Source organism: Scyliorhinus torazame, chromosome 11, assembly GCF_047496885.1.
Source record: "Scyliorhinus torazame isolate Kashiwa2021f chromosome 11, sScyTor2.1, whole genome shotgun sequence".
NCBI lineage: Eukaryota > Metazoa > Chordata > Chondrichthyes > Carcharhiniformes > Scyliorhinidae > Scyliorhinus > Scyliorhinus torazame.
In genome coordinates, this window is record NC_092717.1 from 206996510 (window position 1) to 207021709 (window position 25200).

Sequence of the window (25200 nt, forward strand, 5' to 3'; positions counted from 1 at the left end):
CGGGAAACGGGAGAACTCATCAATAATATTGAGAAAGTAGGTATTGCGATTATTCGAGAGGAGGGGCCCTTTGAAATCGATATTGAGGCGTTCAAAGGGCCGGGACGCCTTCACCAGGTGGGCGTTATCTGGTCGATAGAAGTACGGTTTACACTCCGCACAGATTTGACAGTCCCTGGTTACAGCTTTGACCTCCTCGGTGGAGTAGGGCAGGTTGCGGGCCTTGATGTAATGGGCGAGCCGGGTGACCCCCGGGTGGCACAGGTCATCGTGGATAGCCCGTAGTCGGTCCTCTTGCGCACTGGTGCATGTGCCGTGGGACAGGGCATCTGGGGACTCGTTGAGCTTCCCAGGACGATATACTATATTGTAATTATAGCTGGAGAGTTCGATTCTCCACCTCAAGGTCTTATCGTTCTTGATTTAGCCCCGCTGCGTATTGTTGAACATGAAGGCTACCGATCGTTGGTCGGTGATGAGGGTAAACCTCCTACCAGCGAGCTAGTGCCTCCAGTGCCGCACGGTTTCCACGATGGCTTGAGCCTCTTTTTCGACAGTGGAGTGTTGAAGTTCAGAGGCGGTGAGGGTGCGTGAAAAACACGCAACCAGTCTGCCTGCTTGATTGAGAGTGGCGGCGAGAGCGACCTCTGATGCGTCGCTCTCCACTTGAAAGGGACTGGACTCGTCCACCGCGCGCATCGCAGCTTTGGCGATGTCCGCCTTGATGCAATTGAAGGCCTGGCGGGCCTCGGCTGCCAGAGGGAAAAGGGTGGCCTTAAATAGTGGGTGGGCTTTGTCCGCATACTGGGGGACCCACTGGGCGTAGTAGGAAAAAAATTCAAGGCACCTCTTGAGGGCCTAGGGACAGTGAGGGAGAGGGAGTTGCAGGAGGGGGTGCAGACGGTCAGGGTTGGGCCCTAGGACTCCGTTTTCCACGATGTAGCCAAGGATGGCGAGCCTGGTGGTGCGGAAAATGCATTTCTCCTTATTATAGGTGAGATTAAGTTTTTGGGCGGTTTGGAGAAATCAGTGGAGCTTGGCGTCGTGGTCCTGCTGATCATGGACGCAGATGGTGACGTTGTCCAAATACGGAAACATGGCCCGCAGCCCGTACTAGTCCACCATTCGGTCCATTGCTTGTTGGAACACCGAAACCCCGTTCGTGACACCAAAAGGGAACCGGAGGAAATGAAAAAGGCGGCCGTCTGCCTCAAACTTCGTGTAGTGCCGATCCTCTGGGCGGATTGGGAGCTGGTGGTATGCAGACTTCAGATCCACCGTGGAGAACACTCAGTAGTGAGCGATCTGATTGACCATGTCTGCAATCCGGGGAAGTGGGTACGCATCAAGTTGCGTGAACCGGTTAATGGTCTGGCTGTAATCAACCACCATCCGGAGCATCTCCCCGGTCTTGACGACCACCACCTGAGCTCTCCAGGGGCTATTGCTGGCCTCTATGACTCCTTCCCGCAAGAGATGCAGGACATCAGACCTAATAAATATTCTGTCCTGCATGCTATATTGCCTGCTGCGAGTGGCTACTGGCTTGCAATCAGCGGTGAGATTAGCGAAGCGGGAAGGAGGGTCGACTTTCAGAGTGGCTAGGCTGCACACAGTGAATGGGGGCAAGGGTCTACGAAAGCTAAGCGTCAGGCTCTTGAGATTACATTGAAAATCGAGCCCTAAAAGGAGGGGGGCGCAGAGGCCTGGGAGCACGTACAGCTGGAAATTAGTGTACTCAGTGCCCTGTACCGCTAAGGTTACCGTAGTGCACCCTCGGATTTGTACCGAGTGCGACCCGGAGGCGAGGGAAATTGTTGCGCCGGGAATATCGGGAGCGAGCAGCGGCTTACCAGATCCGGGTGGATGAAACTCTCGGTGCTCCCGGAGTTGAATAGGCAAGGTGTCTCGTACCGTTAACCAGTATGGCCATCATTGAGCTCTTGAGCTGCTTGGGTTGCGACTGGTCCAAGGTGACTACGCTGAGTTGAGGGTAACCGCGGCTTGGTTGGCTGTGCTGGGGCGGCCCCCCGGTGACTGGCCGAGCAGGTCATATGCGTCGACTGGTGTAGCAGATGGTGTCCAAGGTGGCGGCCCCCGTTGATCAAGCGTGGCTGGAGTCGAGGAAGATGGCGTCCAAGATGGCGTCCCCCATGGATCGCACATGGCCGGCCACGTGGGGGAGGATGGCCAAAATGGCGGCCCCCGTGAGTCGCACGTGCTTTGCGGAGTCGGAGTCGGCAGGCACGCTGCCACATTGCGAGGTCTGCGGGCCTGTGAGTCGGTAGTCCGGGTCTGAGAATTCACGTGCTTAGGCTTGGCGAGGCAGGCCTTGGTGAAGTGCCCTTTTTGGCCGCAACTGTTGCGTTGCGGGCCGGGCAGTGCTGTGGAGGGTGTTGAGGCTGGCCGCAAAAATAACAAGGCAACCCCGATAGTGAGCAAGTGAGCGCGCAGCACAGGCCTGGGGTAGTCTCTGGTCGGGAGCCCACAAGAGGGTCGAGTGTTCGGCCGGAAATGCAGTGAGGCTCTGGAAAGCGACCTCCAGTGAAGTCGCCAGTTTCACCGTCTCATCCAGGTCCCTTTCTCGAGCAGTCGCTGCCGCACGTAATTTGATCTGACCCCCGCAACGTAGACGTCTCGGACGGCGAGCTCCATGTGCTGAGTGGCCGTAACGGCCTGATAGTTGCAGTTGCGCGCGAGGGCTTTGAGGTCACACAGATAGTCGTCGAGCGACTCCCCGGGGCGCTGGCGTCGAGTAGTGAGAATATGTCGCGCATAGACCTCATTCACAGGCCGCACGTAGATGCGCTCGAGGATTGCGAGAGCGGCGGCATATGAAGTGGCCTCTTCGAGTTGCACAGAAATGCGGTGACTCATCCGTGCGAGGAGACTCAATTTCTGTTTGTCCGCTACGGGTGGCCTCAACGACGCGGCAAGGTAGGCCTTGAAACACCGCAGCCAGTGTGAAAAAATTTCCTTCGCCTCTGCGGCCTGTGGATCGAGCTCCAGTCTGTCAGGTTTGAGGGCTGACTCCATAGTCATTTTTGTTCAGATAGTTAATTAAATTGATGCGACCATCAATTCACTCAAGGACTCGTGTCGGAGTAAAACAGTGGTTTTAATTAACTATCAACTTTGCCTGCCTGCGACTGGTACATACTGAGGACAGTCCCACAGGCCAGCTACTCTTATACTCCTTCAAAGGGGCGGAGCCATGGGCTGAGCCCATACATGCTCCAACATCCTCCAACATCTCCCCCTGTGGGTGAAGCCATACAATGGCCCACAGATAAAACCCACAGGGTTAATAACATAGAACACAACTGGTGAATTAACTGTATTTACAAACATAGAACATAACTGGTGAATTAATTGTATTTACATTCACCACAGCACTTTTACATTCTTATTGTACCTGGAGCTGTGGATAGTAATGATAAAGGTTCCAATTTATTTTTATAACATGGCTGACCAAGAATCTTTCCCGCTCTTGCCATCTGTCAGCAGCTTATGTTGGAATTATTTGCAAATTGGTACGCAAACAGCCACGTAATTACTGCACATCCTCGGCTATCAAGCTCTGGAGTGGGACATGAACATGGAACCTCCGACTCAGAGGAAAGGACGATATCCACCTATGGCACAAGATCTCCACAAGAGATGTTTCATGTACAATTATCTACAATAAATACCAAGTGGTACTAAATATAGTGTGGCCAATCCACCTAACCCGCATATCTTTGGACTGTGGGAGGAAAACGGAGCACCCGGAGGAAACCCACGCAGACACGTGGCGAAAATGCAAACTCCACACAGTCACCCAAGATTGGAATTGAATGTGGGACCCTGGAGCTGTGAGGCAGCAGTGCTAACCACTATGCCACCGTGCTGCATGAGCCCCTCTCTCACCTTACATCTCACTCTATCAATATATCCTTCAATGCCTTCCTCCCTCATGCACGTATCTAGCTTCTCCTTAAATGTATCCATGCTATTTACTTCAATCACTCGAATTATATATTCTTATCACTCGATTGATTGAAATTGAAAGCTATCTTCTAAGACAAATTTTACCAATTCCTACTGATCCTTCAGTACACAGATTCAAGAATTTCTGTTCAACTGTTATGCTTTAAGTTTTCCATCAGTGTCAATAGCTTCATAACAAGTCTTCTTTGTTATCAAAAGGGAATTTTTGTGTCCAATTAAAATGTGCAGAGGAGGAAAATGTGTTCCAGCAACAGGAAGATGCATGAACTCCCACTGATTTGGACCAGTCATTACTGCACCACTGAATCAGACAACCCTGAGGACATCAAGGAGGATTATCACAAGAACCTGCCTTAGTGATGACCTTCAGTCTGAAAATACAGCCAATATTTTCATAATCTGCTGTCTTGTCTTTGAATTAATTCTCATAGCTGAAAGACACTATGACAAAGGAATTGAAACTTATAACCAAATAAGAGTTTGTTCCATCATCTTCCTTCAATCTAATATTTCAGCCTCAGATGCAAGAATGGGGCACAAGTCCTACCTCTGGAACTAGCTTTTAAAATGAAATAATAATAATAGCTTATTGTCCCAAGTAGGCTTCAATGAAGTTACTGTGAAAAGCCCCTAGTAGCCACATTCCGGCGCCTGTTCAGGAAGTCTGGTACGGGAATTGAACCCGCGCTGCTGGCCTTGTTCTGCATTACAAGCCAGCTGTTTAGCCCGCTATGCTAAACCAGCCCCTGTGATAATTGCTCAATGTCACAAGTAGACTTCAATGAAGTTACTGTGAAAAGCCCCTGGTCGCCACATTCCGGCGCCTGTTCGATGGCTAATTAATTAATTAATTATTGTTGTCAGTATTCTTATGGTCACCTTTGCCACTCGTGTATCGAGCCTGCACTGTGAAAACTGCAGAGCTTTGCTCAGTGTCAGCGATAGCACTCTTTTAAGTCCTCACTCCAGAGACCTGAGCACATTGTGTACACCAGTACTTCAGTGTAGCAGTGAGGGAATTCCGTACTCTTGTCAATGCTGTTTTCAGAAATGATGTTAAACAGATGTCCTGTCTGCCCTTTCAGATGGACATAAACGATCCCACGACACTTTTTGAATGTCAGTAGCGGAATTGTCCCTCATGTCCGGTGTTACAATTTGCCTATCAACCACCATCATCAAAGACAGATTATTTGATCATTATCATAATGCTGATTGAGGGATCTTGCTATGTGCAAATTGGCTACCTTGTTTCCTACTGTGCGTGGGAAAGTTGGGTGATCATGAAGGAGATGAAAATAGGCCAGCTAGAGAAACTGTGTATGTCACAGTGGCGTCTGGAGTGGGGGTAGAGGCCGAAATTGGGGTCAGTAGTGGCTGACAGTGGCCTACATTTTAAGTCAGACCTGCTGCTCCTTCTGGCTTTTGGGTGACAACTTTAGGGCGGTACGGTGGCACAGTGGTTAGCACTGCTACCTCACAGCGCCAAGGACCCAAATTCAATTCCGACCTTGGTTGACTGTGTGGAGTTCACATGTTCTCCCCGTGTCTGCGTAGGTCTCCTCCAGGTGCTCCGGTTTCGTCCCACAGTCCAAAGATGTGCAGGTATGTGGATTGGCCATGTAAAATTGCCTTTAGTGTCCAAAGAAGTGCCGGCAAAGCAGGGTTATGGGATTACGGGGACAGGGTGAGAGAGTGGGCCTAGCTAGGGTGCTCTTTCAGAGGGTCAGTGCAGACGCAATGGGCTGAATGGCCTCCTTCTGCATTGTAGGAATTCTATGGTTTTATCAGTCCCCTTAAAGAAGACACAGTGGTTAGCACAGTTGCTTCACAGCGCCAGGGTCCCAGGTTCGATTCCAGGCTTGGGGCACTGTCTGTGCAGAATCTGCACGTTCTCCCCATGTTTACGTGGGTTTCCTCCAGATGCTCCGGTTTCCTCCCACAGTCCAAAGTTGTGCAGGTTAGATGGATTGGCTGTGCTAAATTACCCTTAGTGTCCAAAAAAGGTAAGGTGGGGTCACAGGGTGGAGGTGTGGGCTTAGGTAGGGTGCTCTTTCCAAGGACCGGAGCAAATTCGATGGGCCGAATGGCCTCCTTCTGCACTGTAGATTCTATGATTCCATGATGCTATGATACTTGGCTGATGTGCATCTCGTAAAACTGACGACAGCAATGCATTATGTGTGCTATGGTCGACGGCTTTTGGAAGATACCTGAAATAAGCATCAGGCGATATTGATATCCAGAAGCAATGGGACCAACATCTGTTTCACGCATGTGCTTTAGACCACTACATGGCACACTCACCACAATGGCATATGGTGCAAAGTGGGTGATGCCATATTAGACCCTTCAATCCCAGTTAATAGATGAAAATAAATCAACATTGTCTGTTTCTAGGTCGAGGTTTACCAATCTTTCCTTATAACTCTGTTCATTAGTTTACAGCTTTCCTATTATGAAAATTCCATCCCTACTTTGCATTGCTTTAATTCAATAAACAAAAGTTGTAATACCCATGGCCACCATAGCATTACAGCAAACTTCAGTTTGAGTAACAGTGGGCGCAGTAGTCCTTTCACAGCACATTTAACGGCATTTGCTATTACAAATAAACAAAACCGCCCCGAAACATTTTGGTGAGAATGTACCAAATGGCTGAGTAACATTCCAGCAGCCCTTGTTGTGCGATTATTTGATACAACTAACCTCACAGGCACAATTTAATGCTGACTTTTAGCTAATACAAACTTCCCTATTTCCACCTAGCACAGTGTTGTCTGATACTGAATGAGCTCTTTGTTTTCTGATGAGAAATTACATTTTCGTCTGAATTTTTCAATGCCTGCCTCCTCCTCATTCACCCACCTCTTCCTCGAATTTGTGAAATTGTTTCAATCTGCATAGTTTTCATTTAAAGAAAGACACAAAGGGGAAAAGCTGAAAGTATTGAATGGAGGAAAAGCAAAACTAAACAACATTGAGTGAGCAACAATTTTTAAAATCATGGCTCAGGGACTCCCTGTTGATTCAAACCAAGTTTGCCCCTAGGTATTTCTTCTCACCATAAACTTTGACCCTTTGGACCTCTTGGGCTGGATTCTCCGATTTGAAGACTAAGTGCTGACACCGGCGTGGGAACAGTGGCGTTTTACGCCTGAGAAAACGGTGCAAAAGCTGCACCGATCCTCCGTCTGGTGGGGGGCTAGCAGGCACGCAGCATAAACTTCACCTGTGGATACGGCTGGAGAACTGCTGGGTCCGTGGCTGCGCATGCGCACGGTGGCGGCCTGCAGCTGCCGCGCCGTGCAACATGGCGCCGGCCACGCGCGGACCTGGCCTGCCCAAAACTGCCCCCCCTGTAATCAGCCTCACCACCCCAGGAACAATCCCCACCAGTGCCCCCAGCCCCGCCAAAGCCCCCCTTGCCCACGGAACGGCACCCTCCTCCCTCAATGTGGCGGCGCTGGACTCAGTCCGCAGCCGCCATGCTGGGTTCACGGCCGGGTTCACAAAAATAAAAAGGACAAGTGTCCCACGCCATCGGGAACTCGGCCTGAGGTCGACCCGACGGCGTGCACCGTGACCTTCGAGTACGCCGTTTTCGAGGGGGCGGAGCATTGCAAAGGCAGCACCGCCCCCCGATTTTGGCAAAAACGGGGATTCTCCGGCCGATTACCGAACCCGATTTCGGAGGTCGCCGACCGGAGATTCCCGCCGCTTATATGTTTCAATTGCCTTTGCGTTTGAACATTGCTAAAATTAAATCTTTGAGAATTACAAAAGTCTATTCAGAGACTGAACAGGTGTATCAGATATCGGAGTTTGATGACATGGCTGGTACAGCGGGACAAGAGAATCCCGCTGCTGTGAACAGACGGAGAACCCGCCCTAATTCCAGAACGTTCGGCGGAAAGGGAAGGGCATTAAATGAAGAGGACATGAATCAAGCATAGACTTTTGAAGTAATGATTATAATAGTTTTGAAAGGGATTTTCTTTTACTCATTTTTTATGGGATGTGGGCTTCGCTTGCTACACCACCATTTGTTGCCCATCCCTAATTACCCTTGACCAGGTGGTGGCGAGCTGCCATCTTGCGTCATTGCAGTCCCTGGGGTGCAGGAACACCCACAGTGCTGTTAGGAAGGGAATTCCAGGATTTTGATCCAACGATAGTGAAAGAATGACAATATATTTCCAAGTCAGGATGGTGAGTGACTTGGAGGGGAATATCCAGGTGGTGGCGTTCCCAGGTATCTACTGCTCTTGTTCTTCGAGCTTTGGGTTTGGAAGGTGCTGCTCAAGGAACCTTGGTGGGTTCCCGTAGTGCATCTTGTAGATGGTGCATATGGCTGCCACTGTTCGTCAGCAGGGATTGAATGTTTGGGGAAGGGGTAGCAATCAAGCAGTTTACTTTGTCCTGGATGGTATTGAACTTCTTGAGAGTTGTTGGAGCTGCACCCATTCAGGCAACCGGAGAGTATTCCATTACACTCCTGACTTGTGCTTTGTATGTGGTGCACAGACTTTGAAGAGTCAAGAGGTGAGTTACTCGCCATAGGATTCCTAGCCTTTGTCATGTGAGAGTACCTTCAAGAAATGGGTGTTTATAAATGGATGTGTATATAAATATCTGTCATGTGACAGTACCTTTACGAAATGGGTGTTTATTACTGCAGTGATGTCATAGAGTGGGTGGAGCTGGGCTGTCTGTCAGCTTTTTACTTTTGTTTTAGGCTGTTTGCTGCAGGGTGTGTTTTAGTTTCGTTTTCAGTGTTGGAGCTGACGCCAGACAGAGCAGGTGTACTGTTGATCTCTCTGCCATGAAAAGAATATCTCTTGATCATTTGGTGAACTCAGAATTCTAAATGTTCTCAGTAGTGAATATAAACCTTATGTGCTTCTGGTAAAAGGTGTTTTAAGTCTTATGAATGTTAAAAGGAAAGCTTAAAGGATTACTTAGTGTTGTATTCTTTGGGGGTTGTATTTGAATTAATGGTTGCTAAGATGTTCACTGTTTGTTTTAAAAAGGTTAATTTGAGTTCATAGAATAAACATTGTTTTGTTTTAAAAAATACTTTTCCATTTCTGCTGTACCATACCTGTAGAGTGGGCCGTGTGCTCCCCATACTACAATCTATTAAAAGTTGTGGGTCAGGTAAACTCCATGATACACTTTGGGGTTCTCTAAAGCTTGGCCCATAACACCTATGAGCTGCTCTAGCATCCACAGAATATATTTGGCTCATCCAGTTCAGTTTCTGGTCAACGGTAACCCGCAGGATGTCGATAGGATGGGATTCAGAGATGGCGATCTCCTTCTGCACTGTAAATTCTGTGATTCAATGATTCTGCGATTTAAAAAAAAAAAAAAATTTAGAGTGCCCAATTCATTTTTCCAATTAAGTGGCAATTCTAGCGTGGCCAATCCACCTACCCTGCACATATTTTTGGGTTGTGGGGGCGAAACCCATGCAAACGTGGGGAGAATGTGCAAACTCCACACGGACAGTGACCCAGAGCCGGGATCGAACCTCGAACCTCAGCGCCGTGAGACTGCAGTGCTACTCACCGCCACCATACTGCCATTCTAGGATTCTGTGATAATATCATTGAATGTCAAAGGGCTATGCTTAGATCCTCTCTTATTGGGGATGATCATTGCCTGGCGGTGTGAATGTTACTTGCCATTTGTCACCCCAAGCCTGGATATTGTTCAGGTCTTGCTGCAGTTGAACATGAACCGGTTGAGTATCTGAGGAATCAGGAATGGTGCTGAACATTGTGCAGTCATCAGCAAACATCCGCACCTCTGACCTTATGATGGAAGGAAGGTCATTGATGAAGCAGCTGAGGGTAGTTGGGCCTAGGACACTACCCTGTGCAACTCCTGCAGTGATGTCCTGGAGCAAAGAGGTTGACCTCCTGACCTCCAACCAGCACAACCATCTTCCTTTTTGCCAGGTAGACTCCAACTAGCGGAGAGTCTGCCCTGATTCCCATTGATTCCCGTTTAGCTAGGACTTCTTAATGCCATTCTCATTCAAATGCTGCCTTGATGTCAAGGGCAATCACTCCCACCTCACTTCAGGCATTCAGCTCTTTTGCACATGTCTGAACCAAGGCTGTAATGGGGCCAGGAGCTGAGTGATCCTGGTGGAATCTAAACTGAACCACCACGAGCAGGTTATTGCTGAGTAAGTGGCACTTGATAGCACTGTCGATGACTCTTTCCATCATTTTTCTGATGATCAAGAGTAGACTGATCGGGTGGTAATTAGCCAGGTTAGATTTGTCACGTTTCCTGTATATATTGCTTGATCAATACCAATGTTGCAGCTGTACTGGAACAGCTCGGTTAGGGGCTTAGCAAGTTCAGAAGCAGAGGTCTTTAGGACTGTTGCCGGAATATTGTCAGGGCCCATAGCATTTGCAGGATCCAGTCCATCAGCCGTTGCTTGCTAACACATGGAGTAAATCAAATTGGCTGAAGAATGTCATCTGTGATGTTGGGGACCACTCAGCACTTCTTGCTTCAACCTTATCATTTGCACAGCTGTGCTACGTTCCTCCATCATTGAGGGTGGGGATATTTGTGGAGCCTCCTCCTCCAGTGAGTTATTTAATAATCCACCACCATTCACGGAGAGATGTGGCAGCACTGCAGATCTTGGGCGGGATTCTCCGACCCCCCGCCAGGCCAGAGAATCGCAGGGGGGGCGGCGTGAATCCCACCCCGCCACCCTGATGCCAGCTGCAGGCTTCTCCAGCGCCGGTTTGTCAGCGGGGTCAGGAATCGCGCCGTTCGGGGGCCATTGGCAGCGGTCCCCCCGGCTATTCTCCGGCCCGCGATGGGCCGAGTGGCCGCGTGTTTTCGACGGATCCCGCCGGCATAAAATACACCAGGTCCGTACCAGCAGGATCTGGCTCTGCGGGCAGCCTGTGGGGTCCTTGGGGGGTGGGTGGGGGGTGGGATCTGGCCCCGGGGGGGGGGCCACGGTGGCCTGGCCCGCGATCGGGGCCCACCAATCCGCGGGCGGGCCTGTGCGGTGGTGGCACTCTTTCCCTCGGCGCCGGTCAGTGTAACGGTCCGCAATAGCCAGCGCGGAGAAGACCCCCCCCCCCCCCGCGCATGCGCTGGGATGACGCCAGAACACACTGGCGCTGCCGCGCATGCGACAACTTGCGGCAGCTGGCGGACGCCCTTCAGCACCGGTTGGCATGGTGCCAACCCTGCCGGTGCCAGCCTGGCCCCTGAAGGTGCAGAGGATTTGCACCTTCCGGGCGGCCTGACGCGAGAGTGGTTTACGACACTCCTCGCCGCCGGTACGGCCCGCCACACCGGGTTGGGGAGAAGGTCTGATCCGTTAGTTGTGGTATTGTGCAGCTCTGTTTATCACTTGCTGCTGATGTTGTTTGGCACACAAGTGGTCCTGTGTTATAGCTTCACCAGGTTGACACCGTTAGGGGGCGATTCTCCAGGGCTGGTAGTCCTTGCCGGTATTCCCGCTGGCCCGTTAAATCAGGCATGACACCAAAAATGGTTTCTTGTTGAGCTTCAAATCTGTCACGAGTCTCCAATCCCACTTCCCCTGGTGAGGTCAGATTGTTGCCCCAGAAACTGCAAAAACCTGATCAGAACTCATTAGCATCCATTTCAATCTATTTAACAAGATTTAAGTGGAATGGTGCAGCCTCCTGATATTCACCTGACCCCCAGCTGGATGTCCTGTGGGTGCCAATCAGTGCTGGTCCTTGAATGCGAGGAGCAGTGCCGAGGCAGTCGAAGGGGAGTGAGGGTTGAGTACCCTCTCTACACTTAGCTGCAGTGTGCCAAGTGGGGTCATTGGGAGGAGGTGGGAGTCAGAGGGGCCTGGACTGGAGGGCTCAGGTCGGGGGTCTCTCTGGGATGGAGGTCATGTGGCAAGTTTTCCTTCCGTAGCCTTGAAAACCATTAAAACCTGCATGTCTGTATGAAAGATCTCTCAGATGAAGGTAAAAGTCTTCCCGCTGTAGCCTTAGAATTTACAGTGCAGAAGGAGGCCATTCGGCCCATCGAGTCTGCACCAGCTCTTGGAAAGAGCACCCTACCCAAGCCCACACCTCCACCCCATCCCCATAACCCAGTAACCCTACCCAACACTAAGGGCAATTTTGGACACTAAGGGCAATTTAGCATGGCCAATCCACCTCACCTGCACATCTTTGGACTGTGGGAGGAAACTGGAGCACCCGGAGGAAACCCACGCAGACACGAGGAGAACGTGCAGACTCCGCACAGACAGTGACCCAAGCCAGAATCGAACCTGGGACCCTGGAGCTGTGAAGCAATTGTGCTACCGTGCTGTCTTTCAAAGCCTTGAATGTCTCTCTGAGCATGTCAATATCAAAGAATTATCAGATGAAGGTAAAAGTCTTGCCTCTGTAGCTTTCAAACCTTTAATGTCTCTCCCATCAGGTCAACGTCAATGATCTGCCAGATGTTGGTAAAGTATTTCCATCGATGTGTTGGAAATCTTTCAAGTCCTTTTCACATTCAATTTTATTCCCCTTTAACTTTCTTAATACTCTGGGCTTGTTACAAGCTGTGAACTGCATTGTTCACATTCAATTTCATGGTCCATTACCTTTTACAAGCCAGATAGGTCCAGACAATTTCAAAGGAGGGATGTATTCTAATCCATGCAAATCCGCAGTTTTCATTATTCCGCAGGCGGAGAGTGGGAAGCCCGCTAAGGCGGGTGAGGTGGTAGCGGAGACTGAGAACAGGCTTGCTGCCCGGCATCCATTCCATTTTTGGATCGACGCAGAATTCTCCATCCAATCGGGATTCCAGACCTCAGTGGCAGGGAACGGAAAATCTCGGCCTCTATCCCTAAAGGTTTTTTAAAACTCTACTGATCTCAATCTCCTTCTATACATTTGATAATAATTGAATTTATCATATTGCAATGTCTTAAAACACATCACTCAATGAATTACTTTGGTAATGCAGTGAATATTTTTATGTAGGTAGCCATGGCAACCATTTCACAATCGCAACACTACAAATCAGAAATAGGGTGATAATCAATATGAGAGTTTTGTTGCATTTATCGAATGTCAAATATTTGACAGGATATACTATGAGAGCTTCTTACCATTCTTCAATAAATGACACGGATCTCCAACATCTACCTGAGGAGGTAGAAAGGATCCCAGTTTAATATCTCCTGAAAATGATCACACATCTGACAATCAAGAGTGCACTAGAATGCCAACCTAGATTGTGCATTCAAACATGGGAGGAGGCTGTCAAGTTCACAAGCAAGTGGCCTAAAGAGAAGATTGGCTGCGACTGAGCCAAACTGAAGCAGGGTTGTTAAGATGAAAGTCCAAGAACAACACCAGGAAACCATGAAGCATGAAAAGAGTAGTGTCATAATATACACCAGTATATCATGGTGCAGACACACACTGATGGACACACAGTGGGTCCAATCAACACACACAACACCGCAGCCAATTACCAGTAAGAGCACATGCACTATAAAGACAGGGGGCATCAGAGTTCCCGCTCATTCGAGCTGCAGCTTCCTAGTAAGACAGAGCTCACAGCCTGCAGCACAGACATTCACCATGTGCTGAGTTCACCGACTGGTTAGGACAAGGCAAAAGTCTTTAGTTAAAGCTAGTATCGTGTTAACCCACAGTGAGAGTATGTTAAACAGTTAATGATTCAATAAAATAGTGTTGCACTATTTCAAGTGTTGGTGACCTATATGTGTTCCACGGATCCAGAGCGCCCAACACAACAAGTAGCAAAAAGGAACAGGCAACACAGTGCCTAAAAGTTTTAAGAGAATGGAAAGACTGGGAAGAGGTAAATATTGACAAGAATAAAGCAGAACTTTGCTGAAGGCGGTAGAAGAATGACCTTTTGTTACATACCCAGCTTGCTTTTCCTTGCCAATTGGAATGTTTTTTTTGGGGGGGGGGGGTTGCAACCAATCTGCTACTATTTCAAAAGAGTTTATTTTCCTTTTCTGTGTGGTGGTTTGTCTTTTTCTATTGAGGGCATTACTAAAATTAGTAATTTAGTCAGTAGACATGATAGCCATCTTGCCACTTTTTGACATTACGTTCAAGTGTTTCCACACACTACACCATCATGCTTTGCAATAAAGCTCAGCGTGATCGTATTACTGGCATGTCATGAAGAAATATTTGGAGGCAGAAGGGGAATGGTCAGACAATTTGGCTTCAATTTCAAAGATGTACTTTATGTTACTGTTTGAGATGGCTGGACTGTGGGGAGCTATTTTCACAAAGCTCAGAGTCAGATCACAGGACTACCACTCACCCTGCAAATATTAGAGCTCAGCATATCTGATAATGATCTTACCATCATTAGGATGGCAAGACCATTAGGAAATACTGGACTGGACTTGCTAATGTATAGCGTTGCACTCACCATTTCACAGTAAAGTCTATGAATTGTGTAATCTCAAAATGGCAAATTGTAAAAACCTACAAGGAGTGTCACTACCTCCACAAAGTTTTCAATTTTATTATGGACAGCAAATATTTTCAGAACAAACATGAAGACCTTGAGGATGCAAACCATTGTGAGAAATCTCTATGCAGGTATTATTGGGTGGGATTGAAATTATTTCGTTACTGGTGATTTTCTTTTCACTAAACAAGTGAATATATTCAGATCTATACCTTATCTCCTTTGATTCCGTCCATATCGGGGAAACCGGGGAGACCAATTACTCCCTGAAAATAAAAAAAGTGAGTATATATTTTTTCTAGAACTATCCACATTTTCTATTCATCCTTGTCCTTCCATTAACCTCCATGGCATTGCTTCGATTTTAAGATTCTCATGCTTTTTTTCAAATCTCTCCAAGACCTCGCCCTTCCCTTACTCTGTAACCTCTGAGTCCCTGTGCTGCTTCAATTTTAGCATTTGGCATGCCCTCAGTTTTAAATGTTGAACTTTTGGTGGTTCTGCGTTCAAAAGCCTAGGCTCTAAACGCGAGAATTTCCTCCCTAAATCTTTCTGCCTTTCTCCCTCTCTTTCTTCTTTTAAGCCTAACTTGCTGACCAAATTTTGGTCAGCTATCCTTGACATCTCCTTTAATGGCTTGGTGTCAAATTCTGTTTGGAACACAATTGTGAAGCTCCCTGGGAAATGTCACGCTTCCTGCATAACAATGGTGCCTAACTTTGAAAAGTAATTCATTGGCTGTAAAGTGCATGGGGACATCCAGCAGTCATGAAAAGCACAAGATAAATGCAAGTACTTCTTTCCCAAAATGATACATTTTTCAGTGGAAAGGGAGATGTTGCCTGGAGATGGAAAGCTTGAATGGTTACGTGTAAATCATGTTCCAGTCTGTGGCCCATGGAACCCACAGAGGAGATTCACAGTAAAATGTGGATATGCCATATCATGATGAAGAAAATACATTTTTTAAATATTCTACCACTTCTTGAAGGATGCGTTATCCAGTTCAAAGATTCTGACCTGGGCAGGCCGAAAGATTTCTCTGCTCATCCTATGCTCATTTCAGTCAGGGGGCCTTCAACAGGTGTTCACACATGCAGGTGGCTTACCATGAGCCTGTGAATTTTAACAGTAAGCCACATTCCTGCACAGATTAGGGGTGGACTAAATTGGGTCCTGCTACTAAATTGACATGTGTTTACCCCAATTTGAAAAACACATGGTACGCTAATTAAATTTTTAGACCAGAACCAATGGAAAGGTGCAGCATAGAATCTCTTGGTTTAATGAGTCACTTGACAGATTTGAGAAATTAGGACTTTTGTCACTCTGTAACAGATGACAATTTGACTTGGCAAGTCTCTTGAAGACTATTGAGTATTAAAAGAAGGTGATTTGCATTTTCAATGCTTTCAGATTCACCAGTTTCGCACCAGCCGATTGCTCAACATTTGTTCTCGTGTCTCCTATGCAGAATGGAATTTAGGGCTTGATTCTTAATCCCTATCTCGGTGTGGACATGTTGTGAACCACCCTCACCAATGGCTGTGGATCCCTAGAAACTATCTTCCAGTATACTCAAACAGAAATCGACTATCTTATCAAAATGAGCCAGGGATCAATCAGTTGATTCATTATGTCCAGCATTCCCTCGTCGATATGATGATTTGAATCCCTGGACAACTGGATTGAAAGATGCTGTTGAGGAAAAGTGGCCAAATATCCCAAAATCTCCTTTCTTCTTAATAATTAACATAGCCTGCAGTAACTTCATTGCAGTGTTAATGTAAGCCTACTTGTGACAATAATAAATATTATTATTATTTCTCCCTTTGCAGACATTGCCAAAGCTGCAGAGCATTTACAGCATTTTCTGTTTTTAGTTCAGCTATCTTTAGATGAACCAGTTGAACTTGGGCAGCAGTGATCAGAATACTTATACCAATATATTTAACACAGGGAGTCCTATTTGCATTTGGGATGGTCAAACTGAATAAAGTCAAGAAGACTCCAAATTATTCTGAAAGACTCTGGGCGCAATTTAACGGAAAGGTTTCTAAGGGCACGATTTAACTCAATAGGAACAAAGTCCCAAAGCGGGCACGTTCAGCTGAGTGTTTGCCGATGCTTGGAGCGCCGAGAAACACAACGCTATTAAATATCACTCGGGTTAGATCGGGGCTTCAGCGGGGAACATGTGGGTGACCCCACACATCGCCCCATTTTCTGCATTGAGGAGCTCCCCAGGCCGGGTCTCCTCATGTAGCAGGAAATCGTGACATGACCCCCAACTCTTGCTCTGAACCCCAACTTACCTTGGGGGGTCCTCGGGCCCCCCTGCACCCCCTCACAGGGCACACCAAGCCCGATCGCCACCATGTGAAAAATGCCAGCTTGGCACCCTGGCAGTGCCAACCTGGTATCCTGGTAGTGCCCCTGTCAGCTGGCAGTGCCACCTGGGCACCTTGGAAATACCATGTTGGCACCCAGGTGGCGCTGCCAGGATGCCAGGCTGGCACTGCCCAGGCATCCAGGTGGTACCAGAATTGCCAGGGTACCACATTGCCCATAGGGCACAGACCTGGGGGCCTCTGATCCCCTGGGAGTCCTCCACGAGTTCTGTTCCATCTGATCCCAGTTTGTGGAGACCTGTACTGAACAGCGTCCGCCTGAGGTTACCAAGGTAAAGGACATTGGATCCCAGTGCTCCGGGTGCTTAGGGACATTGCATACCACAATAAGACCAGCTGTCTCATTCTAATATGCGGATTTGCCAAAAAATGATCCAGCCCACAATGTCTTATTAGATCTCGCGAGGCGTTCGGAGCCATGTAGATCCCAGGAGCGGGGTGTCCCTGCTCCTACCTGCCATGTTGCACTGCAGCGAACAGCTTTTCCAGCACAGTGTGGCTATTCGATCATGCCCTAAGTGTAATTTCAGGAGGGTTTGGCTGGGAGTTCCTCCTCGGCTCTATCGGCAATTTCTCCACCACTATCTAACCACACTCAGTTTGGGAAGACCAATAGTGATTCGCGCCAACATCACACTGCGCCAGTGGTGGGAAAATTGCAGGAGCCGGGAGAATCTAGTTTAAAAGAAATCTTGCATATTTAAATCAGGATTTAATATGGTAATCTGGTTCACACGCAGCGAGGATGTGAACTGATAATTCCAGCTGGAGCGGGCCGGGAGCATCGTAAACGGTTCGGTGCCTGACTCAAATCCATTTCATAGAATCATAGAATTTACAGTGCAGAAGGAGGCCATTCGGCCCATCGAGTCTGCACCGGCCCTTGGAAACAGCACCCTACCTAAGCCCATGCCTCCATCCTATCCCCATAACTCAGTACCCCACCGCACCTTTTTGGACACGAAGGGCAATTTAGCATGGCCAATCCACCTAACCTGCACATCTTTGGACTGTGGGAGGAAACCAGAGCACCTGGAGGAAACCGACGCAGAAACGGGGAGAACGTGCAGACTCCACACATACAGTGACCCAAGCCGGGAATCGAACCTGGGACCCTGGAGCTGTGAAGCAACTGTACTAACCGTTGTGCTACCGTGTTGCCCCAACCATGCGGGCCTCTCCTAGAATTCCCCAGACATAACATGATTGGTGGTGGGCACAAGGCGGCTGGTGATTCGCCCTCGACCTGTAATTTTGTTCACATCACAAATGAGCACCTTTGTAATGCAGGTCACTGTAGTGAAAAATGTTCTGGTCTGCTTTTCTATACTAATGTTGACAAAATGTAGATGGTCCTGAAGACTGCATGTCAAAGTCTATCTCCCATTGATGCCATCAGCAACAAGCCCATGCAAGACCAGTAGTCAAAAGCTATTCCTTCTCCAAAACTTCACATAAGGTAGTAGTACACCAAGATTGAGATGCACCTCAAGTCTTGTTCCTCTATGATTGTCTTTAAGGGAGGATCAATGATCGGACTCAAATATCGGATGGGGTTAGATTCGCCGGTGCCCAGCCGCGTGTTTCTCAGCAGCGCATCGTTCACTGGCGGCGGAATTCTCTCTTCCCACCGTTTGTCGATGGGTTTTCCCACTGAAGCCAGACCATGCCGCAAGGAAACCCACGGGTGGGGGTGCACTGCCAACAGGAAAAGAGAATCCTAATGGCCAGAGAATTCTTGCAATGGGGACACTTCAAGTATGAGTGCTGTGTTGAAGCCACTCATCCGTAAGTGAGGTTTACACAGTCGTTTAATATTCCAAGATGCCCTATATACTCCAGGGAAGCGTGCCTGTGTGGCCCCCTGACATTGGAAGCCTTTGTCTTCCAGGTGGTAGAGGATTCTGTTAGCACTGCCTGTTGCAGATGACACACACTCTGGAAACTGGATGCTGGTGATGTGTGGAAGGTAATCAAAGGACAGGAGGATGGGCAGATTGTGGTTCGGGATCCTGCTGGACAATGGCATCTATGTAGATGGCAGCTTAACTTGAGCCGCCTTTAGCTGTTATCATATCGCGATAGGGCTTCTGTAGTTGGTGGACTCTTACCTCAGGCTAAAACCTAGTTGTCCTCCTCCTCCCAGCTTAGTGCTGTGCTCCCTCTAACTCTTGATCTGGCCCCTTCCCTCTGGCCTCACGTTGGTCACCCTCATGCTCCTCTATGACAGGAATGCGCAAAGGTACCATCCTCATTTGGCAGCTTCTTTTGTCATGATGTGTACTCTTCCCTTCTTCTCTCACATTCGCCTTCTGGGTCCCTGAGTCATCACGAGGGGCAAATGTACCGCCTTTCAATGCCACAGGTACAACCCTCCATCTCCCTTGGTTGTCAGCCACACACCTATGCTAGAATTTCTGTGGCACTAAATTAAACTTTGTTGAACCTGTGTAAATGTGTACCTTAGTTCTCTGAAATGTTTCCTGACTTTTTCAGAGAGCTCTGTTTCGGCCTTGGATAGAATTTTCTGCCCCCCACCATGGTGTATTTTGCAGCGGTAAAGGCGGCCCCCCATTGGCCCTTGCAACAGGATCTTCCAGTTCCGCCACTGTCAATCGCTTTTCTAGTTGTTTGCACTGTCCGCGGCGAGGGGGTCTCCATCAGCGAGACCAGAGGATCCTGTCAGTGGGAACGGATAGAGCATTTCAGCCCTTCTCTTCAAATGTCTACACCATGAGTCCAGTTTCAAAACCTGGGTGAAGATAATTGCATCACACAGATTGTAGCTGCACCTTTAAGTGTGCAACTGCCTCCTGGAACCAGATCCTTGCCAATATAACCTCCCCCGGTTCCCCACCACGTCCCCCCAATCCTGATGAAATGGTGGGTGGGTGCTGGGTTTTGAAGCAGGACTTCTGGAATCAGGGCTAAGGCACGGAACCCTTTTGTTTTTACATAAATTCGTGTCACAAGTGTTCTGGTCGTGTTTCCAGTCTATGCTCCCTTTCAGTGCTGAGAGCGAGGGATTTCTTGATTAATAAGGGGATCGGGGTTATGGGGAGAAGGCAGGAGAATGGGGATGAGCCATGATCGAATGGCCTAATTCTGCTCCTATATCTCATGGTCATGTGGACTGATGGATTGGTCCTTTTCCTGTCTTTCTTCGGTGATCATTCACTAATGAGTATGATTGTCCATCTAAGACACTCCATGTCACTGGACATGGGTTCTGTGCATCCTTGCGTGGCCCATGAGCCTGACCGTAGAGCCGCATTTTCAACCGCACACTTGGCAGGTGTTTCCAGGAGGTGGGATCGGTCCTTGGACTCTCGATTGCTGGTATTCCTTTCTCGGGCTTTTTTTCCTGGCCTCGAAGAATTGTGTCTCTTCCATCAGGAACTTCTTCCAAGGAAGTCTCTTTTGAGCAACGGTCTCCCGGACGTTGACGTCTATGTTGCATTTCTTGAGGTAATACTTCAGGGAAACATTGCCTGAATATCATTGATGTAATGCATTTACTTGTTATCATCAAAGAACAAATTATTATTTTTTAAATTGAGAAAAGTTCACCGAAGGAATCCTAAAAATGAGGAATCAAGGTCAAAAGGCTCTACTGTTTGAATGCCTATCTGATCGTTTTGGCTTGTTTGTGTGCATTTGAACGCCGATTGTATATCATTTTGTCTCACTGTGGTCAACGTATGTAGTCCTTCCAAAAACATGAGGCATGGTAACAACCAGTTTTGGTTAGGGCTATTGATTGCCAGAAATAAATGCTAAAAACTCCAGAATGGCTGTAAAAATGCAATTGAGTTTGAAGTAACATTTAAAGAATGTCGCAGGGCAGAAGAGTTCAAACAGTGACACACAGCTGTCCTCCTCCAGGACTAAGTAAACATCAGCTTCATTTCAAACATCAGATGTTATCCGCCCATTCTCCCGGAGTGTTTTACCATTCTTTATTTTGCAAGAGGGACTTTCCTAAGGTCAGACTGGAAGCACATCATTTATTTTCTTGAAAATGCACAAATGGCCAATTGGCCCTGTCGGTGAAAATGTGCAATTCGTACTTTCAATTGCAATGATGTTCCAAATATGGAAATGTTTTTGAATAGAAATATAATGACCAGGAATCTCCTTAGAACTTCTCCCACCCCCACTTTGGCCGAAGTTTATTCATTAATTTTTATCTGTTTCTTGTCCATTGTGTAGCCATCTGGGATGGCCACTTTCAGTATATAAAATGGACACTCGCAGAGCATACAGGGAAAAATGGACAATGCAAAGTAAACAAGCAGGCACAGAGCCTGAATGTGTATTTAAAAGACAGACTGCAGACAGAACCAAAACTCTTGGCTGATTTACACATTGATGGCCCATCTCCGATGAACAAAGACTAGTGCTCAGGTAGCCGATACCGTCGCAGACATTCCGGCGCCACTACCCCAGCAAGAAGAAACAAACAAAGCAAGGCCAACAGCCACTTAGGACACGCTCAGCCATCAAGGCACCCTCCCCTTTAGTGACTCAGATTGATGGCAGTGATCGAGAAGCTGTCCAATTAATTGGGACCAAGTTTAAGGCACGTCTAAAAGCGCGCGAAGCCCCTCCGAGTATAAGAAGGAACCCCCACCAAAGATTCAGTCTCTTGGATTTGGTTCTCAAGCGGAGAGACCCTTCCACCTGCACCACCAGAAGCAAGTAAGTTCAAGCTCAACACTCGCTACCAGATGGACGACCTTAGCTATACTCCTGTTACCTCTTCGAACCTAACAGCCTCAGATCCGAACAACGGCCATTGTTCCTCTGACCTAAGTAGTCACCCGAAGTTAAGTATAGGTGTTAGTGATATATATAGTTTAGCCTGTAGTGTTATTGTGCATGAGTAAATCATACTGTGTGTAAATAAAGTAGTATTGACTTTGAACTAACTAACTGGTGTATTGACTCTTTGATCGGTATTCGGTTGAACCTTATGGCGGTATCGAGAGATACCTGGCGACTCTGAAAGCATACTCAGAATTAGGATTAAGAAAAGTAAATATAGTAACAATTGCTGATGCAATCTAATGGGTATGAATTTTTCTTGACCTAAAGACTCAGAATCCAAATGGCAGAGATAATTCCATTGGAGATCTGGGGCGAAATTCTCCGTTATCAGCGGAAAGTCCGCCGATCGGCGCAAAAAACGGCGCAAATCCGACTTGCGTCACGTCGGAAAAATGGGTCGATAGTCTCCGGCCCGAAATGGGCTAGCAGCGACGTAACGGGATCCGCGCTTGCGCAGTGGTTCACGCCGTGTAGCGTCATACGCGCTGCACGGCGTGACGGCTCATAAGGCCGCGCTGCTCCCCCCCCACCCGACCGCAACACCCGACCGCAACACCCGACTGGATGGCTGGCCGTCGCTCAGCCCCGAGGTTCGAGTCACGCGATGTGGAGGCGCTCCTGGACGCGGTGGAGCAGAGGAGGGACGCCCTGTATCCCGGGCACGGCCGCAGAGTTGCCCCACGCCACAGCCGGCGTCTGTGGAGGGAAGTGGCAGAGGCCGTCACCGCTGTGGCCCTGACACCACGGACAGGCACCCAGTGCCACAAGAAGGTGAACGACCTAGTCAGAGCAGGCAGGGTGAGCCTCCCCCATATCCCCCCCTCCCCATATCCCCCCCTCCGCCATATCCCCCCCTCCCCATATCCCCCCCTCCCCCATATCCCCCCTGCCCCATATCCCCATATATCCCCCATATCCCCCCTCCCCCATATCCTCCTCCACCATATCCCCCATATCCCCCCTCCCCATATCCCCCCTCCGCCATATCCCCCCCTCCCCATATCCCTCCCTCCCCCATATCCCCATATCCCCCGTATCCCCCTCCCCCATATCCCCTTTATCCCCCCTCCCCCATATCCCCCCTCCCCCATATCCCCCCCCCCATATCCCCCCCTCCCCCATATCCCCAAGTGAATCCAGCCCTAACCCTAACCTCTGCAATGCACGCGCAACCGATGGCGTGCATACATATACCTGCCTAACACTGTTGCCTTTTACCCCTGCCCCCCCCCCCCCCCCCCCCACAGGAGAAGCGCGCACACAACAATAGGGAGCATGTGAGGACTGGAAGAGGGCCCGCTGATGAGAGGCCACTGACCAAACACCAGGAAAGGGCCCTGGAACTGGCTGGCGAACCTGAGGACCGGGAGGTTGCTGATGCAGAGGTCGGGGGCGTACTAGCAAGTGAGCCACCGACAGCCCGTCCCCATATTCCCCCTCCCCTATATCCCCCTCCCCCGTATCATCTGATCACTGCCTGATGTCTAACCATGCATGCTTCATTGTGTATCGCAGGACCAAACGTCCAGGCACCCATCCCCGCAGATGCAGACCGCCCGCAGGATGCCCCTCGGAGACCACAGGAGACGGAGAGACCTGGACCCTCCAGCATGTGACGCCCGCAGGATGCCCCTCGCACATCACGGGAGATGGAGAGACCCGGACCCTCCAGCATGCGACGCCCGCAGGATGCCCCTCGCACACCACGGGAGACGGAGAGACCTGGAGCAACAGGGAGACGACACCCCCGTCACGTGCGGGAGCGACCACCCAGCGACGAGGGGGGCAGCCACAGGCCCCCGTCACATTCGAGCCAGGACACCACTACCCAGGACACCACTACCCAGGACACCACTACCCAGGACACCACTACCCAGGACACCCCTACCCGGGACAGCGCTACCCAGGAAGACAAAATACCGGACAGTGACTCAGAGTGGGTGGGTGGAGACGAACCCCCACCCCAAAGTGCCATGGACTCAGAGTGGGACGAAGAGCACGACACAACGCCACTGCTGTCACCAACACCCTCCACCATCGCAGAAACACTCACCACGGTTGGGCACTTTAGTGATGAGGCGTCTGGTACACTCACTGGTGCGCACAACACAGCCGTCCCGGTACAGCAGGTGGAGGTAGGAGCAGCAGAGGGACCGGGCGGTCGAAGGGCAGCCCAGCCCAAGCGAACATCTGCCGCCCAGATGGATCCCGGGTTCCTGCAGTTACCACACCCACACATAGATCCGATGCAACCACCGACCCGGAGACGAGCGAAGAGGGTGACGGGCGGCTTGCGGCGGCTGCGGTCGCAGGTGGAGGAGTCCACCCGCGTCCAGGAGCTGGGAGTGGTGCCGGTCATGCGTGCCACCCAGGCCGACACCACACGGGTGGCGTCCGCGGTGGAGGCAATGGGTGCGACGGTATCAGACATGGGGAACGGTTTGCGAGGCCTGGGGCCTTCCGTGCAGGCGGCGTCTGTGGCCCAGGAAATGGCTGCCCTCTCACAGGAGGCCATGAGCCAGTGCCAGCGCCAGATGGCAGAGGCGCTCAACGCCATAGCCCAGTCTCAGCAGGCCATGGCCCAGTCTCTGCAGGCCATGGCCCAGTCTCTGCAGGCCATCGCTGAGGGCATCGGCGCCAGTGGCCATGTGCGAGCCGGCGTCGCACTGTCACAGACAGGGTTTGCCAACCCCCTGGGCTCCATGGCTGCAAACCTGCAGACCCCTGTCGATACCAGCATGGGCCTCCAGGACTGGCAGCGCCAGATGTCGGGGGGGCGTCGGATGGCCAGTCCGTTCGCATCCCCCACCCATGTAGAGGCCTGGGGGCAATCGGGCACCCCGAGGGAGGAGGAGGTGGTGTGGTCCGTCCCGGCTCCCTCTGTAGGGGAGGTCCCGGTACACCGCGACACCTCGGACTCCCCCCCCCCCCCTTCCGTCCCAGGTGCATCGGGTGGGCAACGGGCAGGACAGGCTGGCAGCTCGCCATCCCAGTCGCCCGGGCCGCAGCCTGGCCCATCTAGGCCAGGACGCCCCAGGAAACGGCCGCCAAAGGGATCCAGTGTCAGAGGGCAGGAATCACAGGAGTCCACCTCCAGTTCTGCTGTACCGTCTGGGTAACCACTTAGACGTAGTCAAAGGTCCCGTAAGGTCAAACAATTAGACACTGAGTAAGTTGGCACGGGTGCAGGGCACAGATGAGTTTTAGGGGCTAGGGCACGTGCATGAACTCCTTTGGTTATTAAAGTCAATGTTACACCTACCGAAGCTGCCTTTGTGCTCTGTCCAAAGTGTGCGGGGGTGTCATGTACGTTGAGCGCAAGTGTGTGTGTGAGGGGTGGTCTTACCTCAGCCCCAAGTGAGTCTGCCCCCTTCCCCCTGGGCCGCCATCAACATCCCCCGGGCAGAGGACGGGACCGTGCGCTGCAGTGTCACAGCCGCATGCAGGGATGGTCCGGGTGGATGGTGGTACT

At 49.8% G+C, this 25200-nt stretch overlaps 1 protein-coding gene across 2 annotated transcripts in view; it reads right to left on the reverse strand.

The window, feature by feature from the left end:
• The window catches only part of col22a1 (collagen, type XXII, alpha 1), a 481125-nt gene that overhangs the window by 246577 nt on the left and 209348 nt on the right, over positions 1-25200 (reverse strand). The window contains exon 13 of one of the 2 annotated variants that reach the window (XM_072468265.1): positions 14700-14753. The exons of the other annotated variant lie outside the window; for it this stretch is intronic. Within the exon in view, the coding sequence (XP_072324366.1) occupies positions 14700-14753 (54 nt within the window). The remainder of the gene's footprint in view (positions 1-14699; positions 14754-25200) is intronic. 2 annotated transcript variants of the gene reach the window in all.